A 26,611-nucleotide genomic window follows, 5' to 3' on the forward strand; every position below is an offset into this window, starting at 1 on the left:
AATATTGCCTGACAACGAGGACTTGCAGAGATGAGTTCGTCGTGTGATTTGCGAGCAGCTCTCTTTGTCCTTGCACGTACCTGTGAGCGCTTTCGATCGCTCGTTTAATTAGAACGTTCGTGTCCAAAGGGAAGTTGCCAGGAAAATGTCGAACTTCGGAATGCCAGACAAGAAAAAATGCCCCATTTCTGCTTGGCTTCATGCTGCCAGAGAACAAAACCCCCGATTTCTGCCACGTTTGCCTCTTTCAAATCATCACCCGATTTTAACGCCCCGAATTGCAGAAAATGTAAAACCCGAAAACTAAGAACTCTATAATATACGTCGCGTCACCCGCAGGTGGCCTTCCGAATATAGATCCCCGACAGAACAGCTAGACGATGCGTCAACACAAGGCCAACATAGGAACTGTCAACTTCGTTTGTCGTCTACGAAGATTGATCAGCCGTGAGGTGTCCTTACAGGAAAGCTTTATTTTACTCGAATCCAACCTGGGTGTACATCCCCTCCAACAGTTCGCATCGCGTCGAACGGCCCTTGCGGAGATCATACTGAGCGCGGTTCGGAGGAGAGGAACCTTCGACGTCTGCCAGAGATTGCGGTGACAAAGGACATTTTACACGCGGCATTTGATGCGGTGCACTACAGGCGGGACTGCTGACACCGAAGAAATCTGTCGGAGGCTTTAATCGAGAGCGCGGCTTTTTGTGACGGCCCTTATGACGCAGAGCACTCTAATAAGATGGGGATTTTCAAAACTGGGTTTCTGTGGCGTGCCAGCTATTTCGCGAGCGGGACCCCCTCGCCCTCTCTCTCTCTCTCTCTCTCTCTCTCTCTCTCTCTCTCTCTCCATATATATATATATATATATACATTGCAATAAGTGAAAGAGCCTGGAAATGCGTCTGTGAGTTATATTTTAATTTAACAGACATAGACCTATATATCAATCGCACATCGTGAACCATGGGAGGCTAACAAATTATTTGAATTTACGTCTATTTCTTAAAATTATATAACATCTCAAGATAATAAAGGGGGAAAAGGCACTCAGTGCCTGACAGACGTCCCTGATCCCGCCCAGTAGCAGTATAGTACAGCGCACGTAAGAAAACGCAGATTTGCTACAAACAATTTCAATAATTCAACAAAGCAGTGTACTTGGTGTTCAAGTCTACTGCACAAACGTATCGCTAGATAAGGTATTAGTATTGTTGAGGTTATCGCAACAAAGTACAATCAGCATAAATTGCGATATCTACAAGAAAAAAATAACAGCAGATGTGTGCGACTTTGGAGAATTACAACCAACAACCCAACTTCCAGCGAAGGTGTTTCTTTCGAGCAGTTGCAATAAAAGTTTCAGTTCCCTGTAAATATATGGACTGCTTTAGAAAGTTGCCCATAAACGACTGTTCTGTTTGAAACCTTAATTGGCCGCATGTAATGGTTTGGAGCACTCCTTGTTGGGGATATTCAAAAAGCCAGCAATCCATCAACACACGTGTCACTTCGCCGGAACGGTGTCCTCCCTCCATCGCCACACCCAATTTTCGCTAGATCGGATGAGTTCACAGTTCTCCCAGGTCAGCGGGATAAGTTCTGCTTTGTCCGTAAAACACATTCATATAGCTCCGGATTTCTTACATGCGTAATTTACTGCAAATCATAATTAGTCCCCTGACTTTGAAGTTTATCTACATGCTACCCATAACGCGCCCTTTATTTTCGATAAATATAAATAAAGTGCCTTATTTAGTTCACCGAGGACAACGCTGGAAACGTCTTATGACGCATGAAAATATATATGGAAATAACTACGGGTCAGTAATTATTTGCAACGCTTCTAACCGGACCACATACGTAATTATTTTGTCGTACACTGCACTTACCATGACCCCCATCCCCTTTCCACGAAATATAAACCTGCTGTAATCAACAGCTATGTCGGGAAACTGGGAAGCATAACTGATAGCGGCCATATCACACGCTCTAACACTTCAATAAGAATTTTTTTACGAGGTTGTGTTTGATGCAACCGTAGCTAACTTCGCACAGAAAGTTTCCATAGTGTACGACCAATTTTCCCTGAATTTGGTCCATAACTAGGACTACAAACGCCGCCAGGGCGTTTACAGCTCCGCCAATGCAGCGGTCTCAATGCTGCCCCGCTCGTTAGACACGCCCACAACATTCTACAGCACTTGCATGTGTAATTTATTGCGAAAGCCCCGATTACCCACCTATTTCGAACTTTACCTACACATCACCCATTAAAGGGACACTAAAGCGAAACAATAAATCAGTTTAGATTAATAAAGCATTGTTTGAGAACCCTGCAGGCAGTCATTTTAAAAAAATAGTTTGATTATTAGATGAGGAAATGAAGGTTCAAGTATCAGTATTTGAATTTCGCGCCGAAACCACAGCACCAGTACGTCAGCGTGACGTCAGGGATTCCAAAGTATGTTTTCGCATTTGGGCCGCGTTGGCTGAATAAAGGTTCCCGAAACTTGCCATGTTTAGTATTTGGTTCCTTTAGAACACAATGTAGTCAATCTGAGCCGCTATATATTATTAGTAGGCCCTAGAAGATGCCACCAAAATCCAAGACGTCACAGCCCCCAGGTGCGGGAACTTAAGTAGGCGTCGCCACCTGTATTTCGTTCTTGCGCTTTTTCTGGCTTAACAAACGTCCTATCGTTGTAAGAGCAGTATTTTTGGTGTTGTAGAACGGTAATTTACTGATGCGGAAGAAAGCATTTTTCACTTTAGTGTCCCTTTAAGTTGTCCTTACAGTCGCCAAACATAAAGAAGCTGCCTTCTTTAGCTCAGCAAGGACACCAGGCGAACCTAATAAATCGCGCATGAATAAGCAAAAAGAAAAAAAAATGGTTCAATAATTATTCATAACGCTTCTAAATAAGCAAGAAACGTTAAAATTTCGCAACACATTGCACTTAAAATGCTGTCTATTCCTTCAAAGTATAAAATTTCTGAAGCGCTGTGCCTCTTGGGACATTGGGAATATAATAATAAGAGCAGCATGATATTTGGATAATTGCTTAAGGTTTCTTTTAAAGCTGTATTATATCATCACGCATTTACCATCGTACATAAACTTTGCGCATTGTTAGCCCTATGTTCGCATTTTTTTTATCTCAGTTGTAGTTGTAATTATGCCAGCTCAGCAGTCTTAAGTTTTACGCCGCTCGTAAAACACAATAATAACGCTGTGTACCACTTGCATACGTATTCTTCTGGAAGAGGGACATAACCCACTCCTAGGACGCACGAAAACACATGAAAAAACGAGGCTTTAGTAATCTACAACACTTGCATTTAAAGCAGCAACGTGAAACGTGAACGTGAAAGTTTCGCAACGCATTGAGCTTAAAATTCTTCCTATTTTCACGGAATTTCAACTTCGTATCTCGAGCAGTTGTTTTAGGAGTCTGAGAAACACTTCGATTAGCGGCAGTATGACATCCTGGAACGCTCAAATGAGTAACTTTCTAGAAAGGCTGTAATGAACCTACACAGCATAAACCTTTATCGCTCGTTACTCAGAACATTGCTTTGTACTTGGAAGAAATATAAACACCGTGCCCCACAAAGTTTGCCGATGATACCGGTGGAAAACAACTAAATGCCGTGAACGACGCATAAAAAGTTGGAAAAGCGCGAGTATTCAGTAACTGTTTTCACGGAACAATAAGCAACCTACACAGTTCAATATTTCATTAGACGTTACCAAAAAGTGGCCCCCATTTCTTCAAAATACAAAATATCTGCTGCTTTTGCTCCTGCCAGGAAACAAGTGCGAGTGTAGCTCTTATTCAGAAACAGCATGAAAACGAAATCGGCAGAGTCAGAAGTGACAATGCCCTTAGGAAAAAAAAACTCATATCAGTGTTCTATTGGTATTGAAATGGCTCTGCGATTCGACCAATGTCATTTTCACGAACATAGCTACGATAAGTCGTGATTATACAATGAAATTATACAGTTATACCTGTAAGAGGTTTGAGTAGATGTTTGATGGTGATAACAGACTGAGACGGCAAAGCTATGTGGACTATCTCTGGACAGATATTCAATAGTAACAGCATTTGGTAATCCAATGATACCACCCCGTAAGGCACACGAATCTTTGGGCGCGGCTGTTTATAATACGTTATCCGGACCTCTCCCCTCGCACGCAGATTAAATATAGCAAGCTGATTCTGTTTTCAAATACGGTTAGGCGGTCCCCCAAAAAACTGAGCATAGCGCAAGCTGAAATTTGCATGGGACGAAACTACCCAGTGTTGTGCCACACTGCGTGCCTATCATCAAGGCAACGGGCGCTCCCCCCCCAATCAAAAGTTCAACGAAACAGCCGGCCAATTTCCGTGGGTCGAACTGAGGAGTCCGATGGCGCGTCGCATCGAGACTTCTACCGCGACGAAAGAAAAATGCGACGAGGGTGTCGCCAGCACTCGCCCCGCCTCGTTCCTGCCGACGACGGGTCGAGGCAGATCAACACCCTCTAGAGGGCAGATCCGGCCGATTGTTAGAAGAGAGAGTCGCCACCAGCCCCACCGTAGGTCCGGTGCGCTCTCACCGCTACATGTACGCTGTTTCTGCTATATCTGTGCATATTGTATAAAACTCTTTGTTCCCTCTTCGTCTGCTCCAAGCGTCCGTCTCTCGTCCTCAACCCCGTAGTCACAGCGCCGGGCTTCCTCCGCACTGCGAGCGTGTGTGGCGAATCCCGCGCGTCGTCCGCTACAGCGCGTCCCGAGAAGGCGCGAGAGACAATATTCCCTGCCCAAGCGAGGGGTACGTAGTAAAAAAAAAAAAAAAAAAAAAAAGAGCATTACTTATGGGGTCACTCTAATAAGAAAGAGAATTTAGCTTCAGCTGGATTTTCCAGCGTGCAGCCGAAAGCGCCCGCTTACATAAGTGTGTGTGCGGGGGGAGGGGGGTGCGAATAGCATACTTTGCACCCCCCCCCCCCTCTCGGTAAATACGACTATGCTGTGTTTGCTTCCGCACACAACTCGGGAGACCTTAGCTGATGCATTATACTAGTGGCTTGTCGTCACCAACTGCCACAGCTGCATTATTAGAGAGAGCTAGAGCAGGCTGGAGTATACATAGGCTTGTGCACGTTAAAGGGACACTATAGGCAAATATTAAGTTAAGCTGAAGTGATAGGTTAGTGCTCGAGAATCTCTAAGAGGTCAACATTATAACGAACAGGACCTTTATAATCGAGAAATCGAGGTAAATGGAGTACATGATTAGAGACACCCCCCGGGGCATTCAAGTACTTGCCCGATGACGAAAGCACTGCTCAGTTAAATTCTGTCACTAGTTGCACTCGTTGCAAAAGACAACCTTGTATTGTATCATAAGACGAAATAAAATGCTTCTTGTCCAGTTATATTTCATTTTTAGAAACAAAAAATAAGTTATTGAGATTACCCTTGGCAACAACGCGGGCGGTCGAAACGTTTCGTTTTCGCTCGACTCTGCGCCGCCCACGCTTTCGCGTTTCAGTAGTTTCGTTATCGCATAGCGCTGCGCTGGTTTCGCTGGGTCGCATTACTCGCACAACTACAAGTAATAGAGAATTCAACTTCCATGTGATGTCTCAGGATGCCCGAACTGTCTACGCCCCTGGACCAAACAACAGCTGCAGCGGCGAATCCACCGCTCTCTCTTGGCTCGGTATACTGCCGTCTGTCGGGTGCCGTCACCGACGGCAGCAAAGAGTGGCGATGGCGTATGCAACGTCACCACACCCTTTGACAAGACGTTCATTCGAGGGATCGCCAGCCGATTTTGCGCAGGCGCGAGTAAGAGCGGGCGCGAGACAGAAAATTTGGAGGGTTTTGCTCCTTGAATATATGACTCTGCCTAGGCACTACGGAGGAGGTTTCTTAGCGCAGGCCGTTGCCCCTGTCGTGCCGGCATTGCGGAGTGCGGTCGAGTTTGTTTACGCTCAGACGCTGGCTGCCGGCGCGGTAAAATAGGCCAACCAGCAGGCACTGGCGCCCGATTTGGCGACCGCTGCCCCTCTACTACGGCCCCTAAAAAAATTAAATTATGGGGTTTTACGTGCCAAAACCACTTTCTGATTATGAGGCACGCCGTAGTGGAGGACTCCGGAAATTTCGACCACCTGGGGTTCTTTAACGTGCACCTAAATCTAAGTACACGGGTGTTTTCGCATTTCGCCCCCATCGAAATGCGGCCGCCGTGGCCGGCATTCGATCCCGCGACCTCGTGCTCAGCAGCCTAACACCATAGCCACTGAGCAACCGCAGCGGGTGCTACGGCCCCTACTGCTCCCCCGGAAAAGTCAGTAATGTTTTTTTTTTTTTTTTTTTTAAGGTATACAGCGCCGTGAGAAGCAAGAAAGGTTTAATCCGGCATCTCAGCACCAGCGCCGCAGGCGCGAGAAAGTCTGCCCGACGTACCTTCAGAGGCAAAGTTCTGACTGGTGCTGCAGAAGTCGTGGGACGTGGTAATGCTGAACTTAGCGTCACAAGCTGGGGGCTGGACGTAATTATATTTATTCAATCGTGCTTTTTACTAATTGTAACAACGTGTCATTATTTCGCATTATTGGCGGCGCCTCCAGGACACGAAAGCGGCGACGGGGACACCAAAGCAAGAATCCGGACTGGTCCGTGGGTTGGGGCTCGCAGAGGCCTGCGCCGCCTGCTTTATGGGGGCGAGGACTTACGGAGTCGCCATCTGTCAAAAGCGCCTCCCTTGCGCAGTATGAGGGATAACGCGGCGTGCTCCTCACATATGTTTGGCTTACGGCGCTCAATAAAAACATCACGCGACAGCCCTCCTGGATAGTTTCGTAAGTACTCTCAAAACGAGGGAAGCTTTTTACCGTCAAAATAATAATCTTGGGCAAACTGAAAGCACAGAATCGTTTACAGACACTATCTCTTTATCGAATACGTACAGTGAACGCCACTGCGCGCGGTCGCCGCAATGGAGTCTCCCGAACCGGCTTCTTGTGTGAAAGGTAGGCATACGCTGAGCGTAAACTATGTGAAATATGTTCTTATAGTGGGCTGTCTGTATAACCGAATGGAGCATAACAGAATGAAACCTCAATGCAGCGATCGCACGGGTTCGCAGCGACCGCATGCATGTCTGCATAAATGACCGCGCACAATGTTTTGCTTTCGCTGCGAGCGCGTTTTCGCACCGTGCCGTGAGCTGTATAGACTGCAGAATATGAGCATTTGACAGCACACAAGCAAGCATTGTTGCCCGGACGCTATCAGAGCTATTCAAATTTAATTTCATTATAAAGGCTTCGACGCCTACGGCGACTGTGATGTGCCGTCGCGACGTTTCAATCTTCTTTTTTTTTTCTAAATTCTTGGACATTTCCATGTGATCATTTCTCAAGTTGCGCCGCACTGTATGTTTGTCGCTCTTCTCAGCGTGCAATTTCCCGCTACTTTTTTGTGTGTAATCCAGTACATTATTTCATAACACAAACATGACCATGTGTCATACCATTCTTTAAATGTGCTTCTTACCGCTCCCTTTCCATTCCAGTGAACTTGCCAGAACCTAGCATCAACAAGTTCATAGACCTAATAAAGCGTCATGACATAAGCTGGGCAGCGGGCGAGCGTCTCCGTGCGCGTTTTCTGCTACTCACCGAACCTAGCAGTCCCGACGCCGTATCAGAAATCTTCCTCGCGTCTGTGCTTGCTGCATAACCGAGTTGTATCCGATGGCTGTTTGCCGGTTCTCAGTTTCGTGAGATAAGGTTCACGCAGCTTCTTGTCCCGCGGCTACGTGTGAATAAGGCTGACACCAGGCTTCGTTGCGTACGTCCGGCACTACGGCACCGAGTAGTAGCCTACCATCCGGCACGCCTCCAAAAGCAGCCACTACCTATTAGAGTACTTTCAAGTGCAGTCAAGCCCATACCCAAGGCGGGAAAAGCTCACCACTTAATCAGAACCGCAGCGCAGGTGGGACTTAAAAACTTTCGTTTTCAGTTCGCTTCGACGCATCCAAAGCAGCCGACGCGGCCGCTATGTCCACGTGATCCCTCATGCCACGTCACGCCGACGGTGGCCCAGCTTTTCCAGTGGTGGAGCTCGCCCCCAATAATCTCAGGTGCTCTCCTGAGGCCTCCGTTTGCCGGTTACATGTGCCCTCCTGGAGCAGTGCTTGTAAAAAATCCAATATATCGTCGCGACGAGAAAAGCGACCCGCGACTTATACAACACCAGTGAGAACCTTGCCCCTTAGACACAGCGATCGCCAAATGGGGCATCCGTGCCCACTGCCTCACCACGTGGGCAGCCGGCGTCGAAGCGTAAACAAACTCGACCCCACTCCGCAATGCCGGCATGTCTAGGGGACAAACGCATACAACACGCGCTAAGAAACCTCCTCCGTAGTGCCTAAGCAGAGTCATATACTATGCAAAGAGCAAAAGCCCCCAGCTTTTCTCTCTTGCGCCCGCTCTTGCTCGCGCCTGCCCACAAACGGCTGGCGATCCCTCAAATGAACGTCTCGTCGTCACCACTCCCCCGGTTGTATGTCGGCAGATTTTAATTTCGAAAACGGTATAGGGACCCTTCAGATGTAATTTTCTCGGAAGTTAAGTCCTTTCTTGGCACGAAAGAAGCGTTGCGAGATTTCTGGAATGGTATTTAAACAGTCCACGCCGACTTAGTATTTGCCTTTAGTGTCCCTTTAATTGCAATATGAGTGTTCAGTGCAACTGGTCTTGTACGCTTGAACAAAGCCAGCGCGTCGATCTAGGGGCTCCCTGGAATCTATATCAGGGGCGTAGCCGGGGGATGGGGGACGCACCTCCTCTCCCCCAATTTCCCGGCCGGCCAAGTGCGAGCCCTCCTTGCTACGCCACTGAGGCTGCGCGCGAAGGACAGCATGCAGGCGCGATGAGAGGTGCAGCCGACATGGCGGCACCGTCCGACGAGAGGCAAGATTAAAAGACCACCGACCTCCCTGAAGTTGATGGTGCCGTCGTAGTCCTCGTCCACCTGGCGGATCATCTCCTTGAGCGCCAGGTGGGTCTGCGGGGCGCCCAGGATCTCCATCATGCGCTTCAGCTCCTCGAAGTCCAGCACATGGTCGCCGTTCAGGTCGAACCTGCGGGCGCACGGACGAGCACATCGACTCGACGTTAGTCGAGGTCATTCTAAGGTTATCTGCGCATACTGCCATTATTGGAGGCAATGGGGCACGAACAAATCATCCACATATTTTGACGAAATTGCGTAACGATGAGTTAGTGGCTTGGGAGGAAGTAAACGTCAGTCGTGAAATACAGCCCCAAATTTCACCATCAATGAGAAAGCAATGTGCGTGTACAAAGAACGTAACTTTGTGCTTTACAAAGAAAGACTGCGTTATCCATCGTGTTCGCCAATTATTCTGAAAACTTAAGGACCACTAATATATTCAACAAAAGGAGAAGAGTTGGGAAAGCTCAGTGTTTTAATATCATTTCTGTATTATTTTTATTCTTTAGAGTGTTGGTGACAGGTATGCGGCGAAAAAAAAATTTACCGCTCTGGGTTCTACGAGATACAAAAAATAATTAGAACAATTCCGAATCGTGCAGAACAAGACAAACTTTCTGGTCTTCCTTACGCTTCTGCGGCTGTTCATTCACAGGGGCTTTGGGAAAATGCCTGAAGCTCAACAATTCCTGACTCAACAAACACCCCACGAAGAAATATTTACCTAATTCCTGAAGAGTTCTACGCACCGCTGCGTACACCGCTGCGCATCCAAAGATCCAGATTGTTTTGCGTTTTTTTTTTTCCTTCGCGACTTTCACGTTTCGATCGCTATACTTATCGGCTATATCGCACGCGCGACATAGCCGACCTTCCAGCTTAACGAGCGTCGGCGGCGCCTTCGTGCTCCGCCGCCAATAACCGCGCGCCGATCGCCACCGTCGAACTCCGACGCGTTCACTTGCGTTCAGCAGAGAGAGCAGTTTCCGACGCCGTCTACCTACGTGCCTCGGAGCGGAGCGGTTCGCCGAATGTGCCGATCGGCACAACAAAGAGGCGAACACGGCGGCCGTCGGCTGGCCCCCGTGATGCCCAGACGATCGGCAGCACGACGCTGCTTGCGCGTGTCTCCTCGGCAGTTTCGAGCTATATCCGCCCGCACACTTTCGGCGAAATACATCGGTGCCCCGCGCGTATGATCGTGGCCCCCGAGATCACACCGGCGCATCTATAGGCCACAGTTCGACACAAGCTTCACATAATTGTGCAGTGATAAGAGTGCAAACGTCGAAACCGTCAAGTGCGACGTCAATCCCAGTACCAGCGAGATGGAGAGTCCAGCGAGTCTCCTCGCTGGCACAGCCGGCATGCAGTCCACTGGAGGTGGACACGCAGCCGCGGGACATTTGACACCAAGGCCTTCCGTGTCGCTTGCCGCACGCAGTCACGGTGGGAGAAACGTGCTTGAATGGCAACGAGAGATGCCGCGCCGCCTGCTGGAGCACCGATATATCGCTGATCGAATTGCGCGCAGGGCATTCCCGTTCTCCCCGACAGCTGCGGAGAGCAGTTTCTGGCTATTCACATATCACGCGCAGCAACAACAGCGATGGGTCACGTTCTTTTCGCGCTGATCAGTCCTACATCACGTTTCCTCACAAGGCCAGCATGCCGCTAATTGCTTAGAATTCCAAGTATTCTCTGTATACGTGTGGGTGTGCCTCATACCGTCCCTGTTCAAGGCACATGGTAAATTTCAGGTGGTATACATTCCTAACGATTCCCTTGAGTGCCAAATTCATGGCTTTCTTCTACCGCGAATTGCTGTAACGTGCAAAACAACCTTTTTGTCTAGTACATAATTGGGCAGTTTTTAGCTGAGATACCGTTGAGGTGAGCGACGACAGCTTCAAAAAAAGTTTGAGTATCGGATGGTTCGTTGGACATAATTAAACAGCGTGAAAGTAGAACTTGTACACAATAAAAAAGAAGGAATGAAGCACGGAGCTGTACTAATGTGGGATCCGAGGGGCCCGAGCTCACTCTAGAGTTCTCCGGAAAGGGGGGGGGGGGGGGGGCGGAGCCACTACTTGCGATGCCGAAGCTTACCTCCCCCCCACCTAACGAGTCACTGGCAGAGTTTTCTCACCCACATTGTTTGAGGTTACTTTTGACTTGCCTCGACCTTTTCACTAAATTTTCTTGTGGCTAATAGCTTACTGCATCATTGTTGGCGCGGACGTGCATGTATTTTAATTCATACTTTGATTTACTTCTGCAAACCCTGACAGTATAGAGAACAAGCGCATTAAATGTACCAGCGGCGGCTGCCTCATCCGTTTTTTGTCACTTCAACATTGTTTTAAATTTCTACTGTAAACACCATGCACATACACACCACATTTAAATATATACACAGGACAATGTTTTTCATGTTTTTTAAAGAAAAGGAGCCAGTCAATTAACAATCGTTTACTAAAGGTATGGATAGCTTATGCGTAGAGGAAGAATATGTTGTTGTACGTTCACCTCGCTTCAATATGCTTTGCGTGCTTTTTGGCCCTGAAGAAAACCTGTAGACTTTAGTGACCCCTTCGGCAGAGTCTTTTAACAACGGCGTGTGAAATGCACGTGAATGATATGTGTCACGGTATCGCTTCTCTTTCCAGTAAGCAAAGCTAGAGACTCATAAAAAAAAAAAAAACACTTCTAATAATTTACAACATTTATTAGGGATAGAAAAATCGTCACTTGCATGCAGAGGTCATAAATATATGCAGGGTGTCCCAATTAACTATCATTCACCAAGATTAAAAAAAAAAAAATACACTGCGTTATTCGAAGAAAAGCTAGTGGGTATTGTTTCCAGTACAGCGGAATAGCTGCCAGTAATTTTTTAGTTACTGAAATTTAATTAGATAGTTGTGATTAACTATCTAACTCGAGACGTACTATCATAATTACCAAAGTGTCAATAAGGCATTTGTAGGCACAGCCAAGGGACATTTAACTGCGATATTTTTAGCGACGTATACTAATTTTTTCCGACTGATAAATAAACCCTGCGAGATATGGCGAATATCACGTGACTGTACTCCCACCTGCATCATAAAGTAGCGCCCTCGAACAGGCTCCTTCTGAGTTAGCCAGAACGAAATGAAGGAAATAAAGAAAGAAATATCCGCCCAAGCACTCCGTACAGATGGTTAAAGGGACACTAAATGTTAATATTGAGTCAACATGGACTGGTGAAATACCATCCCAGAAATCTCGAAACGCTTGTTTCCTGCGAAGAAGAGCCTTATTCTAAGAGAAAATGCGTTCTGAAGCGTCCGCGTACCTCTAGCGCAGTTCAAATCGCCCGCCCTCCGATCGAGAATTGGTGACGTCATAGTCTCATAGAGACGTTGCGCCGTCTGGGAGTAAAACGGCGCCCGCAGACGGCGCTACGGCTTTTCTGCGCAAAACGCAAACGCGCGGCCAGAGACAGAGCAGACAGCAGCGCGAAAGCAGAACTGTGGTGGCTAGCGGAAGGCAAAGCGCGCGACGATAAGCTGGCTCCTTATTTTATGACCGCAACTTTGACGCTCGTTGCAATGGACGACCCTGACAACGACACATTGGCTCGCGATGCTGAGCTCGACTTCAGCGATTTAAGCACTAATGAACATGACCTGCTGCTGAGGGCTTGCGCTGCCGGCGTCGTTGCGTACTACTACGACGGCAACTGTATGTCATGGCTGTACGTATTCGCACATTTGTAGCTTTTCCTTCGTTAAAACCAAATGCCGCACTCACCGCCCCGTCTTCGACCTGCAGTTGTTGTTGCGGTTCGGAGAATGCAGGCAAGACCGACGGAACGTGCAGCGCTACGGGAAAGCATTGCTTTGAAAGGCACTCCACACGAGTTCAGTAAGTCGGCGTTGAACTCGCAATCCTCTGGACGAAAGGGCAGCGAGCACACTATGCGATTTTTCGGCTCTTTGCCAACGCGCTGTGGCAGATGTACGGCACTTAACCACTTCGAACGGAGAGGCTCACTCGCTGACACACACTGATAAGCAACGTTGGATGGATTCGACGCTGCAACTGCCCTTGGCCAAGTTTCGCAGACCGTTCGCGCATCCCACGACTTCAGATGGACGTGGCATTCTCGCTGCTTGTTCCAAATGCAAGTTTCACGAGCCAGCATAACCAGCGCAGCACGACGCGATAACGTAACAACTGAAACTCCAAAGCGCGCGCGGCGCAGAGTCGAGCGTGCAGAGTAACGTCAAAATGTTATTTTTTTTCTTAGGATCGAACACAAGCAGACAGGTAGCATTTTCTTCCATCTTATAACCTAATAAAATGATCTTTTTAATACGAGTAGTTTAGTACTAGTGACATAAATTATGATGAGGAGTGCCTTCGTCATCGGGCTATTACCGGAATGTCGCTGGGGGGTCTCAAATCGTGTCATGCATTTACCTCAATTTCTTGGTTACTAAAGGTCAGTTCGCGATTAGATTGACGCCTTAGACGTTCTCGAGCATTGCTTTATCACTTTAACTTGACTTCATAGTAACCTTTAGTGTCCCTTTAACCAGCGAAGCTGAAACGTGTGGCCCCGGTGTTTCATCATCATCTTAACCATCATCATCATCATCAGCCTGGTTACGCCCACTGCAGGGCAAAGGCCTCTCCCATACTTCTCCAACTACTTCGGTCATGTATTAATTGTGGCCATGTTGTCCCTGCAAACTTCTTAATCTCATCCGCTGTTGCGTACTCCAGGATATACGTATCGTACTGCTGGCGAGTTGTAGCGGCGCCTGCTTATCGAAGCTCGACCGACGTTACTTATTGGGTAGCGTGGCGTTGTCGGCGGGCTGCAGGCATCCGGTAGACCATGGCGACCAAGCAAGGGCGAGACGATTTCTAGTGCGAAACTTGCACGGTTTATTCAAAGGTAGATGAAAGATGATGAGAAGAGCATGAAGTGATCAAAAGTACATTTCGGAGCCCCTTAAATAGGCTCTCTACAATCGTGGGCGGGATCTCGCTTCCGTCGACGTCACGTGACCGGCACAGGAAGAGGGCCCCTCCTCCTCTGGTTATACCGAGCCTGCTGATTGGAAGAGGTCGTCCCGCCTCCTGGAATTGTAGACGCCTGTCCGCATCTTCTGCGCGTTGCGGGTTCGTGGAAGTTCTCCTCTAGGTCCAATTCGGGAAAAGAGTCTCTCTAAACTCGCACACCCACACACACATACACACACAAAAGAGGCCTGTACGGTACGGGGCTTCCGGCAGACAGGCAGGCACTCGAAATGGTCATGGCGAATTAGAAAGCCACGCTTCATTTCGACGAGGCCTGGTGGAAGAAGGTCGGGCGAGAGAAAGTTCTTTCTGCACGTGGAACGGGACGCCAACAATAGCAGGCGAAGTCACGCCTCATTTCGACGAGGCAGGGTGAGATGGTCGGTTGAAATTCCTTTCAACACGTGGTGCCAGACGCCAACCCTAACACCGCCCACCTAACTTTCTGCCGCCCCCTGCTATACGGTTCCCTTCCCTTGGAATCCAGTCCGTAACCCTTAATGACTATCGGTTATCTTCCCTCCTCATTACATGTCCTGCCCATGCCCATTTCTTTTTCTTGATTTCAACTAAGATGTCATTAACTCGCGTTTGTTCCCTTACCCAATCTGCTCTTTTCTTATCCTTTAACGTTATACCCATCATGCTTCTTTCCATAGCTCGTTGCGTCGTCCTCAATTTAAGTAGAACCCTTTTCATAAGCCTCCAGGTTTCTGCCCCGTAGGTGAGTGCTGGTAAGACAGCTATTATACACTTTTCTCTTGGGCGATAATGGCAACCTGCTGTTCATGATCTGAGAATGCTTGCCAAACGCACCCCAGCCCATTCTTATTCTGATTATTTCAGTCTCATGATCCGGATCCGCGGTCACTACCTGGTAGATGCATTCCCTTACCACTTCAAGTGCCTCGCTAGCTATCGTAAACGGCTGTTCTCTTCCGAGACTGTTAAACATTACTTTAGTTTTCTGCAGATTAATTTTTAGACCCACCTTTCTGTTTTGCCTCTCCAGGTCAGTCAGCATGCATTGCAATTGGTCCCCTGAGTTACTAAGCAAGGCATTCTCATCAGCGAATCGCAATTCACTAAGGTATTCTCCATTAACCATTATCCCCAATTCTTCCCAATTCAGGTCTCTGAATACCTCCTGTAAGCATGCTGTGAATAGCATTGGAGAGATCGTATCTCCCTGCCTGACGCCTTTCTTTATTGGGATTTTGTTGCTTTCTTTATGGAGGACTACGGTGGCTGTGGAGCCGCTATAAATATCTTTCAGTATTTTTACATACCGCTCGTCTACACCCTGATCCGCAATGCCTCCATGACTGCTGAAGTTTCGACTGAATCAAACGCTTTCTCGTAATCAATGAAAGCTATATATAAAGGTTGGTTATATTCCGCACATTTTTCTATCACCTGATTGATAGTGTGAATATGGTCTATTGTTGAGTAGCCTTAACGGAATCCTGCCTGGTCCTTTGGTTGACAGAAGTCCAAGGTGTTCCTGATTCTATTTGCGATTACCTTAGTAAATACTTTGTAGGCAACGGACAGTAAGCTGATCGGTCTATAATTTTTCAAGTCTTTGGCGTCCACTTTCTTAAGGATTAGGATTATGTTAGCGTTCTTCCAAGATTCCTGTACGCTCGAAGTCATGAGGCATTGCGTATACAGGGTGGCCAGTTTCTCTAAAACAATCTGCCCACCATTCTTCAACAAATATGCTGTTACCTGATCCTCCCCAGCTGCCTTCTACCTTTGCATAGCTCCCAAGGCTTTCTTTACTTCTTCTGGCGTTACTTGTGGGATTTAAAATTCCTCTAGACTATTCTCTCTTCCGTTATCGTCGTGGGTGCCACTGGTACTGTATAAATTTCTAGAGAACTCCTCAGCTACTTGAACTATCTTATCCATATTAGTAATGATATTGCCGGCTTTGTCTCTTAACGCATGCATCTGATCCTTGCCTATTCCTAGTTTCTTCTTCACTGTTTTTGGGCCTCCTCCGTTCCTGAGAGCATGTTCAATTCTATCCATATTATACTTCCTTATGTCAGCTGTCTTACGCTTATTCATTAACTTGGAGACTTGTGCCAGTTCTATTCTAGCTGTAGGGTTAGAGGCTTTTATACATTGACGTTTCTTGATCAGATCTTTCGTCTCCTGCGATAGCTTACTGGTGTCCTGTCTAACGGAGTTACCACCGACTTCTATTGCACACTCCTTAATGATGTCCATAAGATTGCCATTTATTGCTTCAACACTAAGGTCCTCTTCCTGAGTTAAAGCCGAATACCTGTTCTGTAGCTTGATCGGTAATACCTCTGTTTTCCCTCTTACCGCTAACTCATTGATCGGCTTCTTATGCACCAGTTTCTTCCGTTCCCTCCTCAAGTCTAGGCTAATTCGAGTTCTTACCATCCTATGGTCACTGCAGTGCACCTTGCCGAGCACTTCCACATCCTGTATGATGACAGGGTTAGCGCAGAGTATAACGTCTATTTCATTTCTAGTCTCTCCACGTCCACTTTCGGCTATGCCGCTTGCGGAAGAAGGTATTAATTATCCGCATATTATTCTGTTCGGCAAACTCCGCTAATAACTCTCCCCTGCTATTCCTAGAGCGTATTCCACCACTGACTTGTCTCCAGCCTGCTTCTTGCCTACCCTGGCATTGAAGTCGCCCATCAGTATAGCGTATTTTGTTTTGACTTTACCCATCGCTGATTCCACGTCTTCATAGAAGCTTTCGACTTCCTGGTCATCATGACTGGGTGTAGGGGCGTCATGATGACCAGGAAGTCGAAAGCTTCTACGAAGACGTCTTTATGACTAGGTTAATGCTGACGGTTCATTCAACGACGGCTTGATAGGCTGCCGGATCTTCAGTACGCAGTTGCTGCTTGCGCTCGGCTGCACGAGCCTGTTTTTGTCCCGGGCTGCAGCATCGGGACAGCGTAGACGTGCTCGTTCCCGGTTCTGCTCGCGGCGTTGCTGATCGAAATCTGCCTGCTCCTCAGGAGTGCGTATGACGCGTGGCCTATCCATTTCAAAGCCTGAGAGAAACTGCTGCGTGCTTGCTCGCAGCAAATCGCGCGCCTCTCTTTCGCTTTTTTCATGCATTCGCATGGGGTTGCGCCGGAGGAGTTTTCGGCGTACAGGCGACAGACGGAGGGACGGAGGAATCGGCTAGCCACATGCAGCTTCGCTGTAAAACATCGTGATCGAGCTAGTGCCTTAGGTGCCGCGCCTCGGCCGAAGTAACACGTCGCATTTGGTGTTACTTGGAAACAAGCTGTGATAACTGTTTTCTTGGCGTAGATAAAGTGCACGGATGGTTCATTTTTTTTTTGCCACAGAACCTATCACCACAAAAGGGGATAGACAACGTTAGTGAAAATGTTTAAATGGGCGTTTTGTTTCGCCCTTGACGCCATGTCATTCTCTAATGAGCAGAAGGTAAACATGATCCTTTCCACGATCCTTTCCTTTGGGATCTGCAAATGGCAACCAGAGGAAGGGCGCAAACTTATATCAGTCACGAAAGTATGGCGGTAGACCAAACGCGTCGACTATCATCAGAAATGATGAAAACCTGAGACAAACCGTTCAGCTTCAAGAACCAGCGGCGGAGGACTCCATCTTTGAGTCCTAGCCTACGCACGGATGTTCTAGCAGTTATGGTCTCAAACCCTCATGCTAGCGTGCGGGACGTGGCCGCCCAGGTACCAATTTCCAGGTAATCAGTTTGGTGGATTCTAAACGACGGCCTTTCACCCGTACCACGTTAACCAGCACCAATGCTTAGAAGGCAGGCACCTCTACGTAGAATCGTCTAGATTTCTCGAATTCGGTCCTCACGAAAGCCGATGAGCCATAGGACTTTTTGAGCAACATCATGTGCACAGATGAAGCCAACTTTTGCAGAAACGCATAGGCAAACTTGAACACTGCACACTGTTGGGGGGACTTCAATCTACATTGGGTAAAGCGCAATCGGCACCAGTACCAGTGGTCGCTGAATGTGTGGCTCGGAATTTACGCCGTTGCTATATAATCGGCCCCATCTTCTTCGATCACACACTGACTGGACAGCGTTACGTAAAGGAAATCCTTGAAGGAGTGGTGGATGAGTTTCTCAGCGAAGTCCCGCTGTCACGTCTTCCACTTCTGTTTTATCGGCAATATGGGGCACCAGCACACAGCAGCAGCCAAGCACGAAACCGCCTGGATGCGACTTTTCATGCGCAATAGATTGGAAGGCACGAGCCTGTAAATTGGCTGGCTATAGGTCACCTGACCCCTTTCCACTCGATTTCTTTCTTTGGGGTTATGCGAGATCGTGCTTACATGATTGAGACGGACATCAGATTAGCTCAAGACAAGTATAACGGACGTTTGCCGTAGAATTCCAGCGTCGGTCATCAAGAAAGCCGCTGAAGATGTGATAAAGCGGGCTCAGTACTGCGTATACCTGCAAAAGGAGACCTATTCGAACACGTCCTCGCCTCGCTCTAGGCTGGAGTTGAACGGAGCTTACGAATTCATAGATGGTAAGGGTGCACTGAAACCTAATACAGATATATATATATATATATATATATATATATATATATATATATATATATATATATATATATATATATATTGTGTGTGCAGGCGTCCCGATTGCCAATGCGGCTCATTCAGAAGTGGTTATTTACTTTCTTGAACGCGTCGGTTCTGCCTTTTCTCATCACGTGCACGGGTGGCTTCCCGATCTGTTTATTTCGCTTTTATTTTATGCCATGAACCTGTTTTTGCAGAACGTGTAAACTCTCATGAAAACTAAAACCGTCACTTTAATTTGGCTTTGGTCCGAAGCAAGTTTCTGGCCCAAAATACAGTTTCGCGCGTACTCTTTCGATGTGGTGCGAGCAGAGCCGGGATCTTGAAATATTCTACGCCTATTACGTTGCTTTTCGCATTTCGTGCATGGTAAGAGCGGCGCTTCGGCCGCGTTTCCAAGGGGCTTTTGTTATCAATGTGATCAGTCAGTCTTGAGAGACGGATAACAAGTGTGACGTAGAAATGAGAGGAAGCAATAGCTGGGAAGCCGCGAAACCTGCCGCTATAGTGCTCCTTCCGTACCGTTATCAAGGTGATACGCTGTCTCTTCGGGTTTGCAACAGGCAATGTAGTTACTTTCAATCAGCTCGTTTGAGGGCACTACATTATGATGCCGGTAGGAGCGCAGCCATGCGATATTTTTCATATTTCGTGAGGTTTGTTTGTCAGTCGGATAAAATTGCACGCAATTAGTACGTCGCTGAAAGAACAGATGTCATTTGGGGGCTCCTGGGGGTGCTTACAAACGCCTCATTGACACTTTGATAATTAGGACAGTACTTCTAGAATTAGATCATTAATTGCAATCGTCGAATTACATTTCATGAACGAAAGAATAACTGGTGGCTACTCCACTGTACTCGAAATAATATGCAGTAGGTTTTCTTCGAGTAACGCAACTGCTCTTTTTTTAAGTCTTGGTGCATGATAGTTGGGGCACCCTGCATAATTCACTCAGTAACCGAAATGAGGCCAAGCAGGATTCACTCGAAATCAGAATCAACAGCAGTCATGCACAGGAGTGCTTATACTCGAACTCACAGAAACCGAAAAGAAAAAGTAAGAGAGAGGCTGCAGTTTCGGCAGAGCAGTATTCGTGATAGCGCAGCACACGACGATTAACGAGAGAAGATTACACCACCGAGAGAGGCGGTGGGAGAGGACTCAGGCTACTATACTATGAGGTCTGGTAAATTCTCATATCAGGCCGTCACTTCAGTGAACAATACTTCGAGGCCACACGAAGTTTCTTCACGTGCAATATATATATATATATATATATATATATATTGTTGCGTGTGGAAAGACACAGACACAAGAGGCTATTTACAGGCTATTTACACTGGAGCCAGGCCGACACTCGCTCGCGCCAAGCGCACCGACCAACTTCATCGCGTCGTTCTCGCGGCGGCTCGTTTCTTGAGCTTCGCTCGATGATATCGTAATAATAATAATATATATATATATATATATATATATATATATATATATACATATATAGCTGGTCGCCAGCCCCCCCCCCCCCCCCCCCCCCCCCGGAAAAATGAAAACCTTCCGCCTATGCCTCAAGCACTCGCACGCAACAACGAGTACAGAAGTATGGACGGGTCCCAGAGCGGCGGGTGGACTATACGAGCGAGACACCATATAAGGCGCACGGCCACCTCGAGTTGGTAATTCCTCGGAGTATTCCTGGGGTGCTCTCGTCTTCGGTCCCCGACGGAATAGAGCCGCCGGTGCCGAGTACCGGACAAGAACGTTGTTACTGCGTGGTGATATATTCCCTGCAGTTCTGCTCTACGCAAGTTAAGCGAACAAGCATCAACCGATGGTGCAACGAGAATTCCTTTCTCTCACCGCGTTACCCGAAGTGTGCAGAGGAGGCGTCGCGCCCTTGTTCGTGCCGTCGTTAGTGCAGGTACGGTTGTGTTGAGTCTCGGTCGGCGGCGGCGACGCGGGGCGAATGCGCGGCGCCCGGGTCAGCTGTCAGCGGCGCCTCTTTCGGGGATGTAGGCCGCCGGGACTCGAATGACGCGCTCTCGAAGCGGCTCTGTCAGCCGGCCCACTGCGAATGCGGGCCACGCCGGTGCGACGGACGATCGCCCTCGTCTCCGGGGGTTTCTGACGCGACGAGTCGGTCAAGCCTTCGCGGAAAGCTTTCGTTCCCCGTGCGAAGGCAGTTCTTCGAAACCAACAGCGGCAGGTCATTTCTCATTTAGTCAGGTTAGGCTCGATCCTCACGGATAGTGCGCAGAAAATATCACGATGAAGCATGTGCAACATGGGAAATATCTTTGTCCGTCTTAATGCTGTCAACTAGCAACTAACACCCCTCCCCCTTCTCCCGTCAACACTGACGACAGTGACGTACGTAACATTTTTTTTTTGTCAGCCATGTGCTCGTGCTGTTTGCCATGATGATATAGCAAACATGAGTAAGACAATGTGCAATGTGATCGCAAACTAATGGCGTTTTTCACTGGTCGATTCGGAGCAGGATTTCTTGTTCCGTGGCAACGAATCTGAATTTCACTGATCGATCTGGAGCTGGTTCGCGCTTTCCGCTGCAGGTCGTGCGGATCAACTCGCTCCACGCCGGGTCGCTCTCACTTGCTCCGCCATCGAGGCGCGGATTCGGGCGGAAACAGCTCGCGTAACTAGCGTCTTCAAGAGAAATCGGTAACCTGTCGGTACGCACAACATTGTGTTGCTTCGCAATATGGCTGCGTTCGGTGCTGCTGTAGAGCTCGCGTTCAGCAATGAGAGCTCGGACGACCGCGATTACGAGGTGACGCAGGTGCTGTACGAAGCCTTCTATGCACGTTGTGAACGCACGATCCTTGCGGGCGCGACATGGAAATGACGGACTCCGCGACTGCCGCGGTCAAATTACGCACGGGGGACGGCGACTTTGGTTGCCGTGGAAACGTACAGAGCGGAAGTCGGGCATGGTTTCCGGAGCCGCTTTGTGTGACGCGCACGCAGACTTCATGTGTGATCCTCCGCGGAGCGTTTTTGCGCTCCGCTGGCCGATTCGGATTTGTGAAACCCGAGCGCTCGCTCGAGGATTTCGGCGGCCGCTCCAGATCGACCAGTGAAAAACGCCATAAGAAAGTGCCAGTTCCTTTGGCGGCCCATGCCGGCCAAGCTGTTAGCCATCTTCTCAGATTCCAGCTTTCAGTAGCTACAGAGTCAGTTAGCTGACCCTGTGGCTACTGAGCGCTTAATCTTGAAAAAGGAGGAGGCCATCAGAATATGGCTCGCAGCTTCCACGTTTCGCTCAGGCTGAATGGTGCGAGTGCTGCAGCACTTGAGGTCGGAGAAAACACGGAGCGCATATCGTGCCTGGACGCAGTACGGAAGAGAGAACACTCGGCATGCAGGCACCTTAAACACATCACGCCCGCGCGCCATCGACGTGCAAGAACGTGCGCATAAATGTCCGCTTATTCCAAACCAATTCATCCAAAATGAATGACCTCTTTCGGCAGCTAAGCCCCAGGAAGACTCCAGTTCATGGAGATCACATTAAGTCAGTTCGCGCTAAGAAAGCCGTGGCATAGATTTGCCACTCATCCATCCGTCCATGCATACTCTCCCCCTGAGCGGGTTGAGGTCGATTTCGTTTTATGAACGTTTGTTCATTACGCCGACACTCGTTTGACCAGCCCATTTGACTCGCATATTCCTCGGTTACACGTTTTCTTTCCTCGCATTCATGGACGTTCACTTGCGTCGATAACTGGGACTCGAAAAACGAGAATTTAAAGCCCTGTATGTGAACGTTCCAGGCTTATGCTAGACGCGACCTAGCACTACCATGAATCGCGCACAAGACTATCTGTACTTCCCCAAGAATATATTGCCTCGTTTATCACTAATTCAAACTCGCAACTGAGCGTAATATTCGCTGCCACCACACTCACAGTGACATTAAGGACACCGACAGTACTGAAAAAGAAAGAAAGTTTTCTTTACTCAATCGCTTCTCCGTGAACTGCAGAGCTGCCTATGTCTGCCTTATTTTCGCTAGCTTGGATTCTTTCCACTATCTTCGCTTTCTTCCATTGATTTAAGGCGGCATGCGGTGGGTGCGGTCATTCCCGCAAAAGCGATCAAGACACATCATAAACGAAACACTCGAAGTGATAGTAGCTCATGAACGTAAAGAGCGAACGAATAAATAATAATGCTGTGTGAGCACGCATATATTACCCGCGGTTGCCATGACAACGACGGCGACCTCCGTGCCTTCGAGTCTCCAGGCGAATTTGCCCCCGACTTCGAAGGCCCGCTTCTGCTCTCCATGCGTGCTGTACCTGTGCGGATCTGGCATGATCGCACCTGCTCTTCGCGAGCCACTCCCCAGATTGCAGATTTTGCTTTAAAAACACAGCTGAAACGAACGAGGTCGCCGTCTCGGCGAGCACTGAAGTGGCTCGCAAATGAGAAATTGCGTGCTATTCTTTTGCGCCTCCTCCGTCGTGCAGAGGCACAGACAAGCGACTAAATAAGATAATACGATGGTGGGAATGAGCTTCAACAGCCCCCCACGGTCCAATTCTTTTGAGGGAAAACGGAGAAGAAACTTTCGCGCAATCTCCAAATAGCTATCTAAGTCACATGCAGCTGTGTGTCCTTGTGTGCCCTTTCAGCTTCGACCATTCACCTGAATACCGTGTGGCATGAGTGGCCTCGCAAGCATCTGCAGTAAGGGTAGTAGTTTTGTCAGCCATGTAAACTTGTAAACATAGACATAGTATCCAAGTTAACAAGCGTAATGTCAGGCGCGGACAAGCAGTCATGAACACATCTCACTCGATAACCGCGGAAACTCGCTGTCAAAACGCCGGAGTGAGGAAGCGCGGCAGCAGCAGGGGCAAACTGACCTTCCTGCTGAGTCTCGCATCAACGCGAACGAAGCCGCGAAAACACACCACGCGGCGGACTCTGTCCCCGTCGCATGTGGCTTTCAAGGTACAGCGGCCCGGGAGGACGCGCGCTAGCGCCTGGGCCGCTGGGAGTAGAACTCCCTCCTTCCCCCGGAGCCCTGCGCGCGACGGATGAAGGCGTGCTTCCTCCCCGCTTTCCTCGCTTGCGTGTACGCGATTGAGCCGCGATCGTCGGCTTACCCTCGCACGCTTTCACTCGCACATACAACATACGGCGCGCGGCGACGATTTTATCGCCCTTGGACTCTATACAGAACCTCACGGCGACAGCAGAAATGCCCCTGGATAATTGCTATCGTAACAATGAATAAATTTATGGCACGGGACGGCGACCTGGCGACAGAGAGCAAGGCCTTGCACACGAATTTGCACAGGACCTGACGTCACAGAAGAAGGCCGTACAAGCGCTACTGCGCTTCTTGCGATGTAGCGGCCTTTGTGAACGCCTATAACTCTCCCTTCGTGTGTGTGTGTACATTTTTTTAAAGCTATTTCCTCTCTGTGCTCTTTCTAACTCCTATCTCCAAACGCCAGTGCAGGGTAGCAAACCGGAGACTAATATCTGGTTAACTTCCCTGCATTTCCTCTTCATCGCTCTCTCTCTCTCTCTCTCTCTCTGCACAGTGCGAGAATGGTCTTCTTAAAAAAAAAACAATAATAATGATAGGTGCATAACATATAGCTGCGTTATGTGCACGTATATACATGCAACGTTGTTTCTGGGAGACGATCGACCGTGCAGTCGTCTTGCGTTTATCTTGTTTATACATATGCGCAAAGAGACTGCGTGAGTTTGTGCGAACGGGGCTGTGTGACGCGCAGCGCCAAGGTGGCCTCACGGTTGCTCTCTAATATCGGCGTCGTCAGCTAGCGTGTGCAGCTGTAGTTGTTTTTGCGCCTATATAGCTGCCCAAGGGCGGTTTACATCACCCTCCTTTCGCGGAGGTGAGTCACGGCATCGACGCTGAGTGAAACAAAGGCCCCGCATATATATTCTTTCTCGGGGGTCGCGTCCTTATATGTGCCGATCGCGAACGGTGCAGTGCACGCCGCCTGCATTGTCCGTGGCCAGCGTTGCCTGTCGAGAAGGCGGCCACCATCGAAGCGTGCGTCCACGCGCGCGCTGCACGCTTGCTCGACAAGCGCCTCCTCGGTGTCGAGACGCTCCGACTCGACCTCGGTGTCTTAATTGTCGCCCCCCGGAAAGACGCCCGTTGCCACTCCGGTCTGGTCGCTATATATGCGAAGACAGAATCAAGGTGCAAACGCGAGCTGTAGCGTGTATACCAATATACGGGGTGGTCATTTTTAAGTTTCACGAAAATTTTAAAAGTCGCCCGTGGCAGATAGCATAATTCTTTCCCTTGAGCTGTATTATTGCGCGATAACAATTATATGGACACCCCAGAGGCATTTCTGCCGTCGCAGTCGCCGTGAGGTTCCGTATAAGTGAAAGCGTATAAGAGGGTGAGCCGGCGAACGCGTTTCAATCTCGCGTACGCGAGTGAAGACGGTGAAGAACGGGGCCCGGATGCGTGCCCTCTCCTGCGGCGCGCGAGGCACAGGGGCCAAACTCTGGAGGAGGGGCGTTCTCCGGCAGCAGCCAGGGTGTCCTCCTCGCCCGCCGCTCCGTGCAGTGTGGAGACAACCGCGGAATCTCCTACGGCTGCTCCGTGCCTACGGCGTTCGCCACGCAAATCGCGGATGCCGTAGTAGACGCCGTAGGGACGCGTTGCCGGCGCTCGCGTGTCTTGAAAGCGAACTGCGATGTTTGCAGAGTGCGCGCAGTGCCGGTAGCTTCTATGCTCTGTGCTTTCGACGTTTAGTTCGCGTTGAAGCGACATGTGCACGGAGGTCAATTGGCTCGCGGCTGCTGCCGCAATTCCTAACTCCACCGTTTTCACAGACAGTTTGCGCTGTCATTGAGCGAGATATGTTCATCTTTACCTATGCGCGTGTGAAACGGTGCTGGTCAGTTTAGTTAAAACACGTTGACGGGCTAGACGGTTTGAATCCGTGATAGAATACGTAAGGGCGACTGAACAAGGACGTAGAAAGAAGCAGACACACAAAGACAGCGCTGTCTCTGTCTGTTTCTTTCTACGTCCTCGTTGAGTCACGCTTACACGTTCTATCATTGTTAATTTAGTTAGTAAGCGAGTGTTTACAAGTTTATACGACCGATAAAACTACTATCATTACTTTGTACAGCTATCTATTAATTGCTATTGCAATCGGTGCTTCGCTTTTCGGTCGGAACGGCGAATTTTATTCGAAGAGGTGGACATTGTTATCACGAGAAATCGAAACAAATATTCAACTAATTAACCAACAGTCACTAATTAACTTATCATGTGATTAAGGCACATATTGTAGCTTACGAATTGTAGTAGTGAGTTCGCAAGGCATATCCACTTGAAATGAATTTTCAGCATTACACCAGTTTCGAGATGTTATTTACCAAAGTGGTGGAACGAAATACATGGGCGTTCCAGTTAGTTTTGTGCTTCAATTCATGAAAGAGTGCTTTGTTAAAAAAGTAAGTCGAACAGTGCATTTTTACGACGAGTTTGATGACGCATATCCCCAAACTGGTGTAATTCTGGAAATTCATTCCAATTTGCAAATCCACCATCTACAATTGGTTAATTTAATATGCGCAGCAAAGAAATTAATGTGGAAGCTAATTAGCGATTTTTGTATTATCTGCATATGTGTTTCGATTTCTCGTGCAAGTAATCTCCGCTTCTCTGGATAATCCAGCTCAAAGACAATAGAATTATGTTATCTGCGTTACAGAGCGCTTTCTAACCGACACTGGACTCCGGTGCTCCCCAAAAAAATCGGAGCTCCTTCTCTACAGCCCAACTAGAAAGGGCCGCAAGCCACATAACTGGAAACCCCCCACTGAAATTGACATTAATCTCTACACCAAGTGCG

At 48.4% G+C, this 26,611-nt stretch overlaps 1 protein-coding gene across 1 annotated transcript in view; it reads right to left on the reverse strand.

Annotated features, from left to right (window-relative positions):
• The window catches only part of Swip-1 (EF-hand domain-containing protein D2 homolog Swip-1), a 95,830-nt gene that overhangs the window by 33,505 nt on the left and 35,714 nt on the right, over nt 1-26,611 (reverse strand). Inside the window, exon 2 of the mRNA XM_050169773.3 lies at nt 9,012-9,159. Coding sequence (XP_050025730.1) covers nt 9,012-9,159 — 148 coding nt within the window. The remainder of the gene's footprint in view (nt 1-9,011; nt 9,160-26,611) is intronic.

The sequence above is a fragment of the Dermacentor andersoni genome, chromosome 3 (assembly GCF_023375885.2).
Source record: "Dermacentor andersoni chromosome 3, qqDerAnde1_hic_scaffold, whole genome shotgun sequence".
NCBI classification, from domain to species: domain Eukaryota; kingdom Metazoa; phylum Arthropoda; class Arachnida; order Ixodida; family Ixodidae; genus Dermacentor; species Dermacentor andersoni.